The following is a 19,337-nucleotide window of genomic DNA, read 5'->3' as shown; positions in this document are numbered from 1 at the left end:
GACTTTGGAGGATTGGGAGATATTTTTAGGTGGTTTTTGCTTTCACAGTAAAACTGGGCAACTTATTTTATCCTCTCTTGCAACTGAACTTCTGACAGCCCTGGAAGTGTTGGATGTCCTCAGTGTACACTGTTGACTGTCAGTACTCTTTCTACTGGTACAGCATTTGCTTCTGCTGAAGAGGCCAGCTAGTCCCTATAGCATGTAGCTATTTTTTTTTTTTTTTATTGTGTTAAGTGACCACTTAACAGTATGCAGATTAACTGCTGTGTGGCAGATTCTTGGGGCATTTGAGGACCAACTCTCATATTTCACTGTTCTGTTAATGCTCTACAAATCATCTCTCCATTGGCTTATAGCCATTATATTATCCTTCATTTATTTGTATTAACCTGTACTTGTTGTTTAATAACTTTAATGATCTAAATCCTTCTGTCTCTGATTATATTGGCTGTTCAATGTAAACATATATCAACCGTGAACTTGTAAATTTACAGGACCTTTACCTGTCTGTACACTTCAAGATATGTCATCACTTTCTTTATTAACTTTCTGCTGTCAGGAGCATAAAGCATTGGACTCAGCCCTATTCTTGAGAAGTTGAATTCTTCCAACTCCTGCAACATATATTTTCCTAGTTTGTAGATCTGCTTGCTGTCACCTCTGAACAGCTAGCATTTAACACTTTCTAGAATTTTTTTTCCAGAAACTGCTGTTGTTGATTTATCTTAGTCTCCTAAAATCTAAACTTTTAACCTGTCCAAAACAGAGTGGCTTTTGGAAAAATTGTCCTAGCCTTAATATGTTTACTGAGTTTCTGCCTGTGTCAGCATAGTTCTTCTCCAAAAATTTTCCATAAGCAAAATTCTGTGTGCAAAGACAACACAGAATTGCACTCCCCAATGACATTATTCACTCTGTGAGGCTGAGGATCTCAGAGTGAGTTCCTACCCTGATTCTTTCTTGCACAGCACATGGTGTTTTTTGGGGTTTATTTCATGATTCTGTATAACAGCAATCTTGATTTTTAACATGATCATCTGCTTTTCCCAGTGTAAATTAGTTTCTCTTTTCCCACCACTAATTACGTAGCTCAGATGCATGCATTGTATGTATGATGAGATTGGGTAAATCATATTTCCAGGCATCCTCTCCATGATGATGTTGTTTTTAAGCTTTTTTTACATTTTAAACCATATCAAGGTATCTGCTGTCTGTTCTGAAACATTTATATAAATATATATACAGACATGCACATACACTCAGTATACCTTGAGAGGAAAAGTGCTGTGTGAACCATGTTGGATTATTTAATTTTTCATACAAAAAGATAAATGGGAACTCTGTCTTCGAAATTCATAAAAATGTATGGCTTTTTTTTTCAGAATCCTAGAGAGGCTCATTCCGTATCGTTTCTGTCTCTGGAGTAAATATATTAGTCAATTCTTAAGGCAAAAAATGTTATTGACTTGAGTGATTAGAAAAAACTCTTTTCAGAATCAGTTTAGCTGATAAAGTAAATAAATACTTAAATGGCTGGAGGCAAAAAAAGGAAATGAAAAGGCAGTCAAGCACAACTTATTTTGCATCCTTGATATGTGTAGGTATTAGAAATAAAACTTTGTGGAACATGTATTAAATAATTATGATTTGTATGTATAAATAAATACTGCATATAAATTACAGGCAAATTCCAAATCAAAGGCATATTCAAGAGTGTAAAGCATCGGTAGAAGTGATCATTATCTTTTGTGTTTATCTTAATATAAAAGTTGAAAACCATGTGCTGATTTTTGCACACATGAAGGGGGAAAGATGGGTTTGCATTTGTTGGAGTTTGAGGGGCTGTTTTCTCTTCAGTTGGGACTTTTTCATTCTTCTACTTAGTTTCAGAGTGTTAGGATAAGAAATGTAGTATTTTTTGCATAACGCAATCTCATAAAACCAGGCACCATTTGTGTTGGACCCACAACATAGCATTATTAAAGTGTTCATCACTGAGGAGACTGATTTCCCATACCTTGTTCAAACACTTTTAGGGCAGAATACATTTAGAGCTGTGAATTTTAGCATTCACCCTTTAAAGCTGATGCTTGTTAATATTATGTACTTTTTAAGATTTTTTTTTTCTGTTCATCACAGTGTTGCTTAAGACTGAGATAATTGCTATATCAAATATTCCTGCCCTCTGTCAGTACATAGATAATACTGATGTAAATGCATTCACCCTTCTGCTTCTTATAGTTTAGCTGTAATTTAGAACATAATTTCATGCATCTCTTTGGGAATTTCAGTTAGAAGAGGCAGCACAATGCAGTCTTTTGTAGGACTTGGGACTGCACTGTGCTAGACATTGCCTGTACATACCGACTAAAAGGGATGGGATAATGCCCAAATAATTGACGTTTGTTAAGATTCTTTGGAAATAACACCTTTACTGGCAACATGCAACACCCTTCACTTTGTGTACTGGTCTTAATTTATGCATCTGCACTAAAGTATATCTCAGAAACCTGACCTTTTCACATAACTGTAGTAGCATCATCAACGATTTGCATCCTAAGTAGTCTGGAAAGATCTACACAGCACTGTTGCACTAAAAGCATAAATGTGCCATACAGGTGAAGTTTTTAACTGGCAGGAAAACATCAGAGTTGTGTGGAAACTTGAAAAATGATAGCAAGCAGATAGCGATCGTATCAAGCTTGTAATAAATGTGCTGTGTGCTACTTTATTTCCAGTCTGGGGCACCTTCAGTTGCAAACCAATTGAGGACACATGTCTTCATATCATTTATCAGTCTGTGTTTTCTCTATTTATTAATATTTTTGTTTGGCTGTCTTGACCTTCCAGCTAAAAATCAAGTTTCACTGTCATCAGTGAATTTTCTGAGTAGAATAAGGATACGAAGAGTATCTGTGGATAAAGGTGTCAATTTATGTTTGCAAACTTATTGTGAGATTATGTTGCCTCCGTTACGTCTCTTTGTTCAACTCTATGTTGTTATTTTAGCCCAAAAAAGGCCAAAGATCATCAACTAAAGTGCATGTAGAGTAAAGCTGCTCCTGTAAAATTGATGATCCATCCAATTATTTATCTATAGAGGCTGCTGGGAAGAAACGCAGCTATCTCAGTTCTCAGACCCCTCTGCTAGGTTGAACTTCATGGCTGAAGGTTTAATCCCTAAGTGTCATATCAACAATTCATTCTGTGATATTCTGGCTGACATGCTCTCCTTCCTTATTTATTGATGTCTTCAGTCATCGACAATGAGAGGAAAATACACTATTCGTCAAAGTGACGGTGTTTTACCCTCACTTACAGTTGATGCTGCTGTCACATTGATGGTTGGAAAATAAACTCAATCATTATAAAAAGCTAAGAGTGTGAACTTGCCAGTGACAGGGAGAAGATGAAAAAAAAAAAAAAAACAAACCAACCACAGTAACTTGCTTAAAATTGGTGTAATAAAAATAGAGCTGTTTCCTATAAAGATATTTTTGAGCTTTGTTTGTGAAATACCAGGCCATTTTAGCCATTTACTTTATAGTTATTTCTTTGAAGCGAAATCTGCTTCTCACACTCCTTTATGTCTGTGCAAACGTATGTATAATTTTTAGCAATAAATACTTGTTATCATTTCACCTCATGCTATTTGGCTAGTAATTTGTTGATTTTTTCCCCTCTGTTTTTAAGGGATTTTGCTTTGGTTTTTCTCCCCCAGATTACATTGAATGCTTGTATCTGTCTGTGTATTACAGTATTTTGACTGCTTTGATGAGGAATAAGCTCAGTATAGTTTTATCCAGTAAGTCCTTTGACATGCAAGCATAGGCAAAGCTCTTTTGAATCGCTTTCTCAGGCTACCATTTGTATAGCTGTGCTGCACCTTACAGCTTTTTTAACTCAATAACCATATATCTTACCACATTTCACCTTTGGGAGGCATTGTATATACAGCTAAAAGTACAGAGCAGCAAGCCAAGAGGGACAAGATAGCATAATGAGGATGTCAATTTGTGGTCAGATATCTGAGGAAATATTTATCTTACTTGTACTGTACTTGGCAACAGATAGAGAAATATATATGTAATGAATTTCCTTAGACTTTATCTGGCAGAGTGTGTACCTTGTGTTAAATGGATTTAGAAAAAAAAAAAGTTTGAGGTGGTTCTACTTTTGTTTCCTGAAAATGGACTGAATCTATTAAAAAAAAATAAATAGGAATAGTCATGTTTGCTCTACTAACATATTGGTGAATTTTTAATGATTACTTTTCTCGGGGCTCCTCAAATAATGACATTTTAAGATCCCACTCATTCACCAGAACAAAAGCAAGGCGTGAGTTTTGATGTTATGAAAAAAAATATCATGTTTTTATAGTTTTTCTACTCCATTTTGGTGCGTATCTCTGGCAAGCTAGCTAAGTAGCCTCAACGAGGGCGCACAGAACCGCTGGTTGCCTCACACGTGCTGTGTCCTGAGGCAAGCTACAGCTGCTTCAGCTCCTGGAGCCTGTTTCCCCATCTGTAAACCGGGAGCGATTTAACTTATTTTTCTCCTTGAGGGAAATACAGGGAGGGTTTCTTAATGTTTCTATAGAGCTTTGAAGATTAAAATCTCTTCTCTATCCTTGCTGCTAATATTTCAGCGTTAGAGGAGCATTTGACAGGAGCTGTTTGAAGAGTAAAGTTTTGGCATCTTGTGTCATCTTTTTACCGTATCTTGAGGCCTCTGGCCTGTAATTTTGCAGGCTTTGGTTCAGCATAAGCTGTGGGAGCAAACAACCCCTGTGTACACAAACGGTGATGACAATAGATTAGTATTTACGTCTGCTATTAAAAACGTCAGGTGATTCATTACAGTGTACCTCTAACCCTGCCAGAAATAGTCCGTGATGGAGCAAAACAGACACCAGGAACCGGGCTTCACCTCAAACAGCTTTTTTTTAAGCATCAGTGGTAAATGCCGAGAGGCACAGAGAGCAGTATTCTTTTCCTATGACTTCTCAGTGTCTTTATAAGGGTGGCTAGTGTTTTTGCAAAGGCTTCCTGGCTTCCTTTCTAAGACAGGGAGTGAGCTTAGGGAGCGTGTGGGATGTAAGAACACCCAGCGCTTGGAGCAAGTCTGAAAGCCACCTTGCTTTTGTGTCACAGACCAAGGGTCAGTGTCAGTTCCCAGGGCCTAGACCACCTCAAGAGCTTGCAGGGGGACAGCTTATGATTTGCTTGTTACTTCTTCAGTCTTACGTTGCTTGAAAACCTTAAAATTTAGTATAATGATGTCTTCCTCTTTGCAGTTGCAAGGACTGATTAGGCTACCACACACATTAAATGCCACTGTTACAATCTAACCTGGCATTCTGAGGCCTGACAGTCATAAGCTGTATTTTTCATGATTTACATTTTGATTTTTTAATGCAGAGCAGATTGGACAGGAGATGCTGGAAAACCTCAGCCATGACAGAGAGAAGATCCAGCGTGCTCGGGAAAGGGTAAGTTTGATAATAAGTAATTGCTGGGCTGGGATTTTATTTGCATGAGCCAAGTTCTCTGTGCATGCAAAAATGACCCAGCATATTGATCAGTTCTATATAAATCAGCTGCTATCATGACACATAATTGCCATCTGCAGTCAAGCACTTTAGAAGTGTCTTACACAGGCCCAATCCTGCAAAGCCTCTCCTACAGGGAGTCACACTGAAGTCAGCAAATCCGCTGTTGGGAATAAGTTTTCTGTCAATAACATTATAGTTAGGTCAGTTTTCTGTCCTTTGAAGGGTTTGTACAGTGTCCATTGCAGTGACTTCTTGGACTTTCTGTGAAACAAAGTTCAGTACCATGACTGAGATTCTAACATTTGATCAACCCTTACTCCTTGTAGCTGCAAATGCTGCTAATTGCCTCCTTAGGCAGTTCTGTGTGCAAGAATGGGTAGTGCTTTCTAACACTGCTGTTCTGTCACCACAGTCAAGAGAACACATCTATGTCGTTTTCGGCTTCTGTTGCCTCTGTAGGGATCAGCTTTGCTCTGCAGAGTTAATGGAGGTGCTCAGAGGCCTATCCCATCCAATGCGTACGACTTCTCTGAACTTCAGTCTGAGCAATTTGCCTGCCTGGTTCCGAGTTCTGCTCACAGAACCAGGAGTGACTGCACCTGTGACTTTCTGTCCGTGACACATTGATCAGACACTTTCCTGAGTGTCCAATTTTGTCAAAGCTAAGTCCTCCCGTAGGCCTCTAGTTGACCGATGCCACTTAAGAAAACTCCTTTATCTGCCCCAGGGAGTTTCTTTACATGGATAGCTTTGATTGGGAAAGCATCACGTGATGGCTTTAACAAGGCATTTTCTGTCAGCTGTACCAGTTGGTTTCTGAAGTCCTGGCCATTAGCTACTTTAAAACATTAAGTGTAACTAAATCATTAAATGTAACTAAGGATTGTGAGCATTTACCAAATGTTGTTCAGGCAACCTTGTATCTTATTTCACCTCTGCTCCTCATATCGATAGGGACTGCGGAGTCTGAGATGCTTTTGTGTTTCTAGCTGGACAAGGAAAACCTGGGTAATGGAGATGAAAAATGTGTACCCCTTTCTGCTGATCCTAAAAATCCTCAGGAAATAGGGAATATATAGTTCTGATGACTCTCTACACATGGTTCATAGTATAACTTTTCCATTTCTGTGCCCTCCACCTGAAAATCAGATTTCTTTGATGACAAAACCTGTGAGCTGCAAGGAGCAATATTAAAAATAAGGCTATTCTAGGAAAGTATATTGCATCACACTTCAGTGAAGGACCTCTTGTTGTAAATGGAAGATCTGAAATTCCAAGTTTCAAATCATACACCACTTAAAATACTTTGTTTAGAGTATTCAGAAAAGTTCTCCAGTAGAACCACATGAGTGCATCTGTCCCAGCTGTCTATATACTCAGATGCACAGTCATGGATGATCTTGGATAACTTGGCAAATTTTCCGTTTCATGGAGGTTTTTGAAAGACCAGGACAGAGGGTGCTCTGTCAGTGCATAATAGCTTTACACTGAATGCACAAAGTTATCAGATAATCAACCAGGAAACAAAACTGTCTTCTGAAAGTCAAATGTCAGCATGAATATGATGGTCAGTTCTTAGCAGTTGGATATTGTGAAAACTGGGAAGATGTTCTTATGAGCAGAATTTAAAGGAATTAGTGTTGCTATAGTTTGGTTAAATTTACATGTATGAATTTTTCTGTCTGTAAAGTAAAACATTTGAATGAAGAAAAAGGCAAAACAGCTGGCATTTTGAATAAATAAAAAAATCACGTACAGTGCGAAATACATGGGTAATAACAGTTGTCAAGAGGAATTCCCTAAACTTTTTTTTTTTTTGAAGCCAAAGAGGAGGAATAAAAGCTCTGCTACAAGAGTCATATAGGTTAACTGGAGCATAAAGGACTGTAAAAGATGCTGCATCTCTTAGGAATATCTCAAATTAAAATACGTCTAAGGAAGACTAGATATCAACATCAGCATCGTGTTCATCTTCCTTCATTTCTCAGTATTATTCTTAATATTACTTTTTAAAAGCTTTCTTAAACACCATGTAGATTTGCCATTGATAATATCAAAGCATCTTTCAAAACGTTTTCACTACAGCAATTCTATGAAGCAAGGAAGTGCTGTCATATGCTGTGTCACAGGTTTGCATGTCACCGGTTCTTTGACTTCTGCAGTGCACTGGTGTTGGTAAAGAAATGATGGAAGAACTATCAGTGTTAAATAAAAACAAGTTTACAGTTGGAAACTCTTTATGTTGTTTTTTCTGCTGGTGCAGGAATGAAAAATGGGGGTTTAATGTTCTCTTGGGAGGTAGCTAGAGATCTTCCAACTATGCGTGTACATGTTTGTTTCTTTTTTAATGTTTCTTTCCCTTATTTTGTGGGGGGGTTAATTACCATAAAATTATGAGGTCATCTTGCTTAGAGGAGTTGGTAGAACCTCTAAGATTCAGCTTCCCCTTCCTAAGTATCAGTACTGATTCTAGCTGTCAGGTGGAATCCTGCAGCAAGAGAGGGAAAGTTGGGATCAAACATGTAACGGGAAAAAGGAGAGCGCTACTTTTCTGTGCAAAGGGATGAGAAGCCCCAAGTGTTAAATGCATCTTTATGAAAAATGAAAGACCAATGTAAAGCATACATTTGTACTTCAGATTCCCTTCTAGCATAGCTAAGAACTTGGCTTTTTAATGAGCCTTTTAAAAATTATTGTGACATTTTTTCTTCTGTTACTTGTGTCACACTGGGCTAAACTGCTTTTCTGGAGCTTGAGTTGTCTAGATGAATCAGGAAAAAAATGAAGGAATGGCCTCCCTGGAATATAATGCTCATCTTTGTTCCATCATGGTACATAATTACAGAGATCTGAGAGTCGGTGCAAGCCTTCCCACTGAATATGATCTTGCTAAGAGCAAGTCTTAGATGGTGGTATTGAGTCCCAGCTTGTACTTGGTATTTCCTTAATATCTTTTACAAGAACAAGGAGGAAATTTATGGAAAAAGGTGATGTGTCATTGATTGCAACCACTGATTTCAGTAGTAAACATTAAACCTGGTAGCAAACATTTACAGTATTGGGCTCCAGAATAGAAACTGACTTTAATATTGCTGCTATGCATATATTCGAGATATAATAGTGGTTTGTTATGGTGAAGGTGATTTGTTATTGGAAGACTGCCACTCTTCTTGGCAGTGTTACTGTTTTGATGGATTTATAACACAGGATGTGTTTTGTCTTCTACAACAATGTTTCTTTAGTAAGAAGTCAATGAGTCAGGTAATCCTTTCAATCTGATTTGATAATGAAGTAGTAAATATTCAGCTTTCATAAGGAGAAGAGTGGTTTTATGTATGTACGCACAGCTGTGTTTGGGTCATGTTAGAAACAGTGGTCCCTGCTACTTTATAGCTGACAGTCATTATATTATCATTTACAGCAGATTTTGATGTCCCACTGTCTCCAAAATCCCCCCAAAATCCAAAGATGTCTCTCCTTCAGTTGTCAGTAGCGAAAGAGGTGATAGGATTGTAACTGTTCTTCCTATACACTTCTTCATTTCTAGACAACATTTTGTGGGAGACTAATAAATGCAAAAATAGAAGGAAAGTTTAAATTCCTTTTAAAGATTAGAACTAATTGGTGGTTTTTTTAATATGAAGTTCATTTGCTTCAAAAAATTTCATCTTCCAGTTTCATTTTTTATTTAGTTGTGCTTTCACCTATTCTGCAAGTTTTTGAGAGCGCTGTAGAGCAAGGCAGCTAGTTAAGTTTAGCTGTAAAAGTAGGTTTCCTGTGTCCTAACAAACTACTATATATGTTATTTTCAGTGAGTGATCTTTACGTGCAAAAATATATATTGTACAGCTGTGCCTTATGTGCATACTGTACACTGTTCACAGAGTATTTGGGTGTCCATCCCACTGGTGGCTGCTGTAAGGTCAGTACAAGTTTTGTATTGAAGGGACAGTATAGGCGTATTTCTTTAACACATTCACTAAAGTACGCTGTTCTGTGTTACTGCTTTTGCTTTAAACTTCTGTCTTTGAAAAACAGTGAAGTGAAAGAAAGATATGATTGGTTTTTCATGTCATAAAGCATCAGGAACGCAGCACATAGCTGCCTCTTCATCCCCTGATGCTCTCACTAATATACATAACCAATATACATGCATACATCAATAGGAATTATGGATACCAATTTGTGTAGCTTCTACCTGCAACCCTTTATTTGTTAAGCTTTTGCTCTTTATCCTGGTTCATCTTTGTTACCTTTGTCTTGTCTTCTGTGGGTTTCATCTTTGAGTAACTGAAAACCAGACAAAAAAATTTTAAGTTTCAGAGCTTTGGTGGCTTTCTTACATGTGAGTTTGTTGTGGGCTAAACCTGAAGGTGACTGACTCAAATGGCAGTAGAAATATCTGTCATTTGCACTGAATGAAGTACGTGTGCCTTTTGCCTTTAACAGGCCTTTTTTTTTTTTTTTTTTTTTTTGTTTTTTTTTCTCCCAGCTTAGAGAAACAGATGCAAACCTGGGGAAGAGTTCCAGGATTTTGACAGGAATGTTGCGAAGGTAAGGCCAAGGTAGGGACATTTCCACTCTTTATTTTTTTTTCCTCTCTCTCCGTGCCTTTATGCTTAGTTTTAATTCAACCTCAGCATTTTGCTGATGTACCTGGTTTTCTTTACACAGGCTGCTATGTACAATGTCTTTGAATGAACACTGGTATAAAGCAGGCAGGGTCAGAGGAAAGGCTTTATCACAGCTATGGAAAGAGTTTTCTTAGCCTAAGGGATTACCCATTACTCAATCATTTCTCATCTTGGTTTCTTTTTATTTGGTTTTCTTTTGTATGTCTGTTCTAAAATTAAGCCTTTTGATGATGATTTCCTGTGTTCCTTACTCTTGAGTGATTCAGTGTTTTGAGGGTATTTTACCTGTTAGATTTTATGTGAGAAAGTTTCTAAATGTTTTGGGGCACTGTAAATTTACACACAGAGAAAACGGTTAAAACGATCAATTCTGCCTGAACAGATGGGGCAGACACGTTGTCAGACCTTGTGGTTTTAGCATGTTTCTTCCATGCTTTCAACGTTATGAAAATTGTCCTTGGGATCAAAGTGAGGTGATACAGAAAGGAAAAAATTGCAACATCCTAACAGTCCACATGGAACTGCAGAGAGGGAGTTATCCAGTGATTATAAGCCAACTTAAGTTTCCGTTGGTACCTTCCCAGACAGATGTTTTGAATTAATGGCATCTCTGGGTATGTGTTCTTTACCCAGTGAAACAGCACCTGAGCTTCTTTGTGATGCGTGTATTTCTATATACATTCCACTTCCTGAAGAAGAAAAGCATCCCTCTAATAGGTGTTGCTGGGTGCTATGAAAACACAGTTTTAAAGGGGTTTAGAGCATCCTCTGAAGCGTTCAGTATGAAATTACCCTTGCCATTGGCTTTTATGTTGCATATTTGCTTAATGCAATTTTCTTATTAAAGAAAAAAAAAAAAAAGGAAGAGAAAGTTTTAGCAGAGTTGTTGATTCGTCACATGGCTTGGAAAATATCACAATCAGAATTTAAGAAGTTTTTTGGTGCAAGATTTATGTCCTCGTAAGTCTTCTCAGAAAAATATCTTCGTTAGTTTCTTGTATACCCAGCTGACAAAGGTTAAAATGACTGAACCTCATGCCTTCATCCAGATTTCTTACAATTCCAACTCCAAACTGTAACATATAAAATTCTCTGATTAAGAGTAATATGTAAATGACACAAGCTAAATTTAAAATCCATGGAGAAAGGAAGTGGCAATTGAAAGGGATGGTTCAGTGCCTGTAGACAATCAAAATAAACTATAAAAAAAATGAACAAAAGAAAAGACACAACCAAACCCAAGTCTCCCCAGGAAGGGCTCTGCGACATGAGCTGTAACGAATATTCTGCATATGTCTCCATTTTGTCAAATCTCATTAAAGGGGTTTCTTGCTTTATGTCAATTGAGCTGTCCAAAAATCATTCATCATTTTAGTGTAAAAAAAAAATCATGCAGTTATTTAAATAATATCATATTAATGTTAAAGTTCAGCTGTCATTTAATAGTATGGCTTAATCAGACATAGCATTTAGGAAAAATAGTTTTTTCGGGCTTTACTTGGCTTTCAGGTTGGCAGATTCAAATAAGGATTTATGGGTTTCTAAACCAATGTATTCTTTCAGTGTTTATGCTTGAGGTACCTCAGCCTTTTTCGCAGCGCCCTGTAGTCTGTTATTTTCAATAAAATAAAGTATCTCTTCATATTGTGTTTGAATACATTTGCAAATAATTTGGAGAAGCTGAAACAAAAACATATGCTGTAACCTTTGACTTCGTTTTGTGTTTGGGAATCACAGTTAGGAGTCCTAGTTTATAAGTGTTCCATGAGCCAAATGAAAAATGTGATCTTTCCGAAATATACTTGGGCTCTTCTTTTCAGACAAAAGGATTATGTAGTTGAACACCAAGATGGCATGTTTCTGTGTGTCAGAAAAGCACTGGTTTTCCTTTTTCTTTAACAAAAACACCGAGCTGAGTCACCTGTCCAGACGAAAGGCAGGTTAGGATTTAAGCTCAGCTCAGGTACACGTGCAAAAAGCAAAGCCTTGGTATAGATGCAGCTTGCAGCAGAAGATTCTCAGGATGCTATTTAAAAACCACATAACAGATACACCTACAGTGAGTTTGATTTGTTTGTGACTGTTGTGTAGAAGGGTCTAGCATTAGCCCAGCCTCAGCATCATCCCAGTGTTGTTTAGTCACAAGAATAATCATGAAATTCAGACCCCCAAGAAATCAGCACAAATTAGATAAGTACAACTGTAAGAAAAATTATTAGCACAGACTGGCAGTTGTGTCCTAATTTCTGCATACTTCAGTACATACCACAAAATGTTTCACTTAATTACTGGAACCAATAAAGGAAAATGCTGGAGGACTATTCTTCACATCATTATTATACAGAAAAGGTAATGTTAAACTGAGCATTGCTCAGTTTGGTTGCTGCTCCCACAATATGTGTTTTCTGATATGCTTGAAGTTGTATGATGGTCTAACACCCCATGCATCAAATTAATGCCTGTTTCTGGTTTTACTGTCGGGGAAAGGTGAAGCAGCATCTCTTCTGAATTTGGCCAAATATACTAGGAGATTAGATATTTAGATAGCTAGAGGGCTAAGTTACTGCCTTTGTATGACCTAAATTCCCCGGCTGTGTGTTTGTGCATAAAATGTTCTGGAGATGGGGAGTAAAAGTGGGGACAGGTTTTGCAGGTTGCCATAGCTCACTAAGGAAATTGGCGGCATAAGAGGTACAGGTATTCCTATCCAAGTTTACAGCTCTAGGTAGCCAGACATGTATTGGAATTTGTTATTTCCCAGTATTTTGGGTAAGGGATCTTTTGTAGTAAGTGTTTTTAAATATTTGCACTTTGCAATGACCTATAAATTCTTTCTCCCCACTCCACCCCCTCACCCCCCTGTAAATAAACCTACTGAGATTCTGCTAAACTACGATATTCCACTTGTGGCATTGCTTTACCAGGATAATATTGGCATGTTGATCATGTCAAAACATTAATAATTTCCTTTTACGTGTATCCATAGCTCTGGACATCCTGACATTTTATGACTACTCTTTAAAACTGTAAGACTGTAACAGAAACTCAGCCTAATTTCAAATAGGTTTTAACATAAGGAAATGGCATCTTCTGCAGTCACCTGCGATATTACAGTCTCAGACATCTATCTCTCGGTCTCAGCCCCAATGTGTTAAAAGCACAAAATGTGTTAAAAAGAAGCAGAAAGAGTATGTTCTGAAAGATCTTCACTGTTTTGCCTGTATCCTAAGCCAATAGTCTAGAAAAACTTTTTAAGAGAAGAATTTGGACAGTCTCCAAGCCACACGTGGCCCAGTGGGAAACAAACAAACCTAAAAGTAACCAGATAAAAATTTCAGTAGATTTGAATCTTTATCCAATTAGTAGATAAATTCCGTCTACCCTTCTCCAATTTGCAGAAAAATATTTTAGGAAAATAGCTACTACCCTCTAGAACAACTTCTTCTACTGTCTGGTTCACCAGGAAATTTTTATGCCAGAACTTCTCTTAATCTTCAGATTTCAATCTTCTGAATTGTTACCAATGATGCTTTGAGAAGCTCATGAACACATTTGCTCTTACAAAAGGGATTTTGAAAACCTGGTTTCCAACAGGATGGAGAGACTACCTCCAGCTGATGGAAATGAAGCAGTAAGCGTTCAGCTCTCAGGTGATATGTTATATGACTTGCCAACAGCTGCATAACCAATGTGACTACAACCAGAAACGGAATGCATGCCCTCCGTGCCATTTATAGTCAAACTTGTTCACTCTTCTGTCCGCAAAAATCCTGGTAGTCCTGCTTCTGGCATTACTTCTAGTTAAACTTTTGAACTCCAGGATAGTCCAGACCTTACAGTTATTCTTCAGCATTTTGTAGAATCATAGAACAATTTCGGTTGGAAGGGACCTCGAGATGTCATCTGGTCCAGCCTCCTGCTCAAAACAAGCCTAATTAGAGCAGTTGCTCAGAGACTTCTCCAGTCACGTCTCAAACACTTCAAAGGTTGGAGATACCAGTGCCTCTCCAAGCAGTCTGTTCCATTAGCAGTTGGAATAAGCAATCTTTTCCAGGTATCTAATTGAACTTTCTCCAGCGTCCAACTTGTGTCCATTGTCTCTGGTCCTATGCAGAAGTGATTTAAAACATAAGTGTTTGAGAATTGGCCTTCAGAGCTTGGGACTGGGTTGCAGTTGTTCCTAGCAGTTCTCAAACAACTTCAGCAGTTGTGAAGAGGCCCCGGTGGTCATCAGGCTGAGATGACATTCAGTGTAGGTCAACTCTTTACACAGGGTGTGGGGTGCTCCACCTCCACCCATTGACCTGGTTGGGTAGCCATTCAGCAGTGGATGCACGAGAATTTTTTTATTTGCTTTCTCCCACTCCTAGAGATGTGAAAAGTAAATTATGTCTGTTCTGCCTTCTCTCCTCACTACAATGCCCACATTTCCTTATCTAGAAGAACAGCAGCAGAGACAGTCATGTCGCTGTTGAGGCAAACCAAAACAAAGAGTGAGTGTTATCACTGACCTTTTCTCCTATTTCCCTACTAGTCTCTCTTTCCATCCCCAAACGTCTGTAACAAAAAAGATTTTCTTCCGAGCTAAAGCCTGTCTCAGTGTCATTCATACTAGGCCATGACTGTTGAGTCTGCTATTTTCTGGAGGAAGATCTTCATATCACAGATAGGAAGTTTAACATGTAGTTAAATTTGTCTTGTTTTCATGCTAATAGAGGAACTCCTCTTTCCAGCAGGAACTTTGCATATTTGATCTCAAGCCAAAAGAAGTTTGAGTAGAAAGTGTTTCAGCAACTTTTTTGGTACATTTATTTCTATTTTTATTTCATGATGTATTTTTACACTGAAAAATGATTGAAACAGTAAATCCTTTAGCAATATTTCTGCTCCATGTTGAATATTTACAGCTGCAGCTGTTTACTTCAATAATTTAGACCTTCATTCAGGAACGTATTTAAGCATATGGTTAACTTAAACCAGAGAAGCAATTCCCTTAACTTGAGGGAGACTGAGTAAGGGGTGGGAGGGAGAGGGGTAAGTGGCAGAATGATTCTAGGTCATCTCCTGGAGCCACACAGCTTTTATTGTGCTCTTTGCTCAAGGCTGATTATAGAGCAAACCCTGTCCTTAATATCCCTGTTGTTAAATGGAAATATAAAATGCACGTAGGGTGTTTTAGTGCTTGTTACTGTCGGTGTAGAAACACTTTTTTAAAAAATCCTGACTTTTAAGCATTTAATGTAGTTACTTGATTCTTATATTATTGTACATGTTTGTTTTTTAATATGCAACTAATCTTTATCAACTATGAAGCATTGAATCTTTTCAGAAGGGAACTGATAAGCTTTGTGGTGCTGTTAATCCAGAGGCAGTCTTTGGATAAGGAACACAGGGTTTGTTATTCCAGATTAAACCTTGGTGTTAATTAGTACCTGGTCGTTCCTCACTTTGACTTTAAAAAGAAACCTTCTTTCTTTGTTGGAGGGACGGACACAACAACTGGAAAACTTTTAAATATAGTGTCAGCAAAATCCCCAAGAGTAAGCATTCTTCATCATTAGGAGTCCAACCAAAAAACAGGAAATGTACCTCTAGGTCTGAACAGCAAGAACTGTAAAGTAGTATGAGGCACTGTGGGTTCCTTGTTCTCAGTTTAGGTATGACATAATCTGATGTATGTAAAATGCATTTCTTATTTTTAGTAATCAATTGAGAGCCATTTAATAATCTTTGCTCATCTCTCTTCGACAGTGTTCTCTATGTTGTTTCCAAAATGCTTTTGAAAAAAATCTTACTCTACTTTCATCTGGTGTTAGAAATACTTTTCAGTTCATGCATCATAGAAGGTGCAAGTCATTTCAGCTGCTGTATAACCACCATAGCTACAGCAAGCAGTGTACATGGAGAATTCCAAGCCATATACTGAGGGTACTGAATGCCTCACAGGATGGGACCAATTTCAACTTGGGAAGCATGTAGCTCTGAACAGTTTAATGCCACTATAGCCTTTGCAAACCTTCAGCTGCAACAACCTAAGTGATACAGAGTTAAGTTTACTTCAGACCTGGGCCAGGGGAGGAGGGAAGGAGCATCATGACTGATCTTCACATTTTAATAACTTAAGTACCTAGCATAAAATAAGTCACTGTTTTAATCTCCTTGCACCTAGGCATTCTTGGACATGTCCTTCATGCACTGAGATAGAAGCACTTACATTGTAGCATTGTTTTATTTTTCAGATTATTGGAAAGCTTTGTCCGTGTGTCAAGCTGCTTACACTACATCCATTATGAGCAGGGCCCCCAGCATTCTTCAGACAATGTTTCTCTTTTTTTCATTCCCTTTTTAAATGTACAATGGCCTTTTTCTGTCCTCTCCATTCCCTCTTTTATATCATCTGGAAATACTATCTCATTTGCCCCCCTTCTATCTACTTTTATCCAGCTAAACAGCTGGAAAGAACATTATCTAAAGCACAGTTGTGTTTCTGCAGGAAAGCAGGATCCTGATGGATAATTATCTGAGCTAGTTCTACACTGCATATACCAAGAATGTAAAGCATCGTAATAGGTTAAATATCATGTAATCCTTTGTGATTGTTCTCTGTATTGAGATACATTGCTTACTGTTGAGCAGCTAGAGCCTAAGAAGGTTCACAGTGTCATAAGTGAAACAAAAGGCGTTTCATAGTCAGCATTGTCATGTCTGAACCACAATAGATGTCCCATCACATGCTTTCATGAGAAGGCATGTCTTATATCAGCATAAACAGCGCAGTGCTTTCTTGCAGTGGTTGCAAGTAGTTTCCAGTTGGATGAGTTCTTTCTGACACAATATTCAGGAATAGAGATGGTAGTGAAAATATTTTGAATGCAGTGAGATTATTTGTGTGAAGCAGGGGGAAGTAGGGAACCTGTTAGAAAAAGCTGACGTTGGCAATTGCTGAAATAATCAGAGACAACTCTTCAGAAATCAATGAGGTCAAACGCCTGAAGGCCGGTGTAAATTAAGGATGATGTTCTCAATACCACTCACACTATAACTTGTCACAGAACAATATATGCCAAATTTTACACATTCCATTTACTACAGAGTGTTTAAGCCATAAATTCCTAAATGTAATGTTTTCTGCTCACAGAGCTACATGATGTCTTGCTACACAGGTAACTTCTTTTTAATCCACAGACTTACCAAAAGAAATCTCAGAAAGGTTCATCCCTTTGTGTTAAGGGAGCATTGAGTGTCCTCATTTCAATCCCAGCAGATACTCATCTGGCCTGTCTTGCACTGATGAACTGTCTCCATTTCTCTGATCAAACTGTTCCAAGTTTTCCCTAATGTTTACTCTAAATTTCTCTTCCTGGGTAGACAGAGCTTTTATGTGCTGGTGCATTTGAGGGTATTTCTCTGCTCTGCTGTGGCCCATGACTTCTGCTGTGGAAAGAAATGTCTGCTGGACTTTTCAAGAATTAGAGAATATAAATAATAGCATACAGAATTAAATTATAGTTTCCAGGTTTCATCAAGCCAAACCTTTTGATGGGATTCAGGAACATAAAAATGGAAGAGTTGGATGCTGTTCTAATAGGCAAATCCTGGAAGCTCAGCCTTTCCAAACAGTAGCTTTATGCGTAGGTGTCACTGAGCCTTGCAAATAGAGGCACCAAAATAAAATCATTCTCATGAGGTTGCAGATCTGGACTAACACTAGACTGTATGCTAAGCTGACTAAAAATAACATTTGAAACTCAAACAAGATCAGCAAAATACAGAGATTTAACTTTTTTGTGGCACTTCTAAACATTTTTAGGAAAAAGGCAGTAATGTTGTAAAACATCAGAATTTTTAACTTGTTTCTCCCACCCTTGCCTGTAGACACACCAGCGTTTTTGACACATCTAATGTTTGGAAACAAATGTTGCGAATGGGAAGTAGTTCACCTAGTTTCATGTCAGGTCTCTGCAGGAGCTTTGTTAACCTTTATCAGGTAAAGAAGCTCTTTTGTGCATTCGGAGCATGATTTCCAGTAGCACTTGGCACTTTTTTTGCTACATTTGGTGGAAATTTTCAGCTTTTAAGAAAAGCAAAATTAATTTAGCTTTCCGGCATGATTCTGATCACACACCAAGGATCTTTAAGATAACAGTAATGTCGTCCGACTGATATAAAACTGCTGTGATATCAGAATCTTGTCATTAATAATGTTTAGGTTAGATCTTTTTCAATCTAGCTTATAGTAGCAGGTCAGAATTTTGGCTGTGCTCAAAAGACATAAGAGATTAAGTGACCAACAAACTGGAACAAAGGAAAACTCAGGATTTGCTGAGTATTATTTTTGTTCAAGTCAGTCGCTTAAGTTCTACCACAGAATCTAGGACCTGAACTTGCACATCATACTCCTGTGAGTAGTTTGCTCATCCATCGCCCTAATATTGAATACAGATCTCTTTCGACTTGGGCAAAGTTTGTTTGCTGTGGTTGTAGTTTTACAAAGAAGGCCATAAATGATGAATGTGAGAAATCAACAGCTAAGGAAAACCAGGATCACTTAGTTTGTTGCAATAAATTAGTGCTGCTGTGGGACAAGACCAAAACTGAGGGAGAGTTTATGTCCTTGGGTAGCATGTAATTATGTTGTGTTGGACCTTTAAAACTCTGCAGAAGAAATGTTCACACATCACTAACCTACTGAGCATCTGTCTGAAGAATAAAGAAGTAACGAATGAGAAAGTGTGGCCTTTCAATGAGAGATTGTTTAGTCTACTTGGTGATAGGAAGGATGAAAAGTTGCTAATTTTGGCTGGTGCTCTAACTAATGGAAGATTTGAACCTAATCAAGAAGGCAAAGAAAAGTCAGTGTGGAAACGGAGCAAAATGGGAAAGACAAAGAAAAACAATTTAACTATAAACACTGGGATTTATGTTCTCTACAACATTTGTGTAGCTTTAAATTAATTGGAAATAATTGAAATTGTTTCAGAAATATCTAAAATAATGTAAACATGGGAGAGACTCGTGCAACCTGCTTGCTTCAGACAAACTGATAAATTTGCAGTGCTACTGCTCCTTCAGTCTTGGACTCAGGATTATAATTCGGACTTTCAAATTGTATTTTAAAATCAGTTTATTAACTGAGTTTCTTTGAA

The 19,337-nt window shown here is 37.8% G+C and overlaps 1 protein-coding gene across 4 annotated transcripts in view; it reads left to right on the top strand.

Moving 5' to 3' along the window:
- VTI1A (vesicle transport through interaction with t-SNAREs 1A) overlaps positions 1 to 19,337 on the top strand; it is a 273,918-nt gene that overhangs the window by 163,261 nt on the left and 91,320 nt on the right. For 2 of the 4 annotated variants that reach the window (XM_040607782.1, XM_040607781.1), the window contains 2 exons: positions 5,424 to 5,494; positions 10,050 to 10,111. In XM_040607782.1, coding sequence (XP_040463716.1) covers positions 5,424 to 5,494; positions 10,050 to 10,111 — 133 coding nt within the window. Of the gene's footprint in view, positions 1 to 5,423; positions 5,495 to 10,049; positions 10,123 to 19,337 lie in introns of all 4 variants that reach the window. The other 2 variants (XM_040607787.1, XM_040607786.1) reach the window with 1 other exon arrangement.

Source organism: Falco naumanni, chromosome 9, assembly GCF_017639655.2.
Source record: "Falco naumanni isolate bFalNau1 chromosome 9, bFalNau1.pat, whole genome shotgun sequence".
NCBI lineage: Eukaryota > Metazoa > Chordata > Aves > Falconiformes > Falconidae > Falco > Falco naumanni.
Note: the sequence above shows the minus strand (reverse complement) of the source record. Positions and strands in the feature narration are given on the sequence as shown.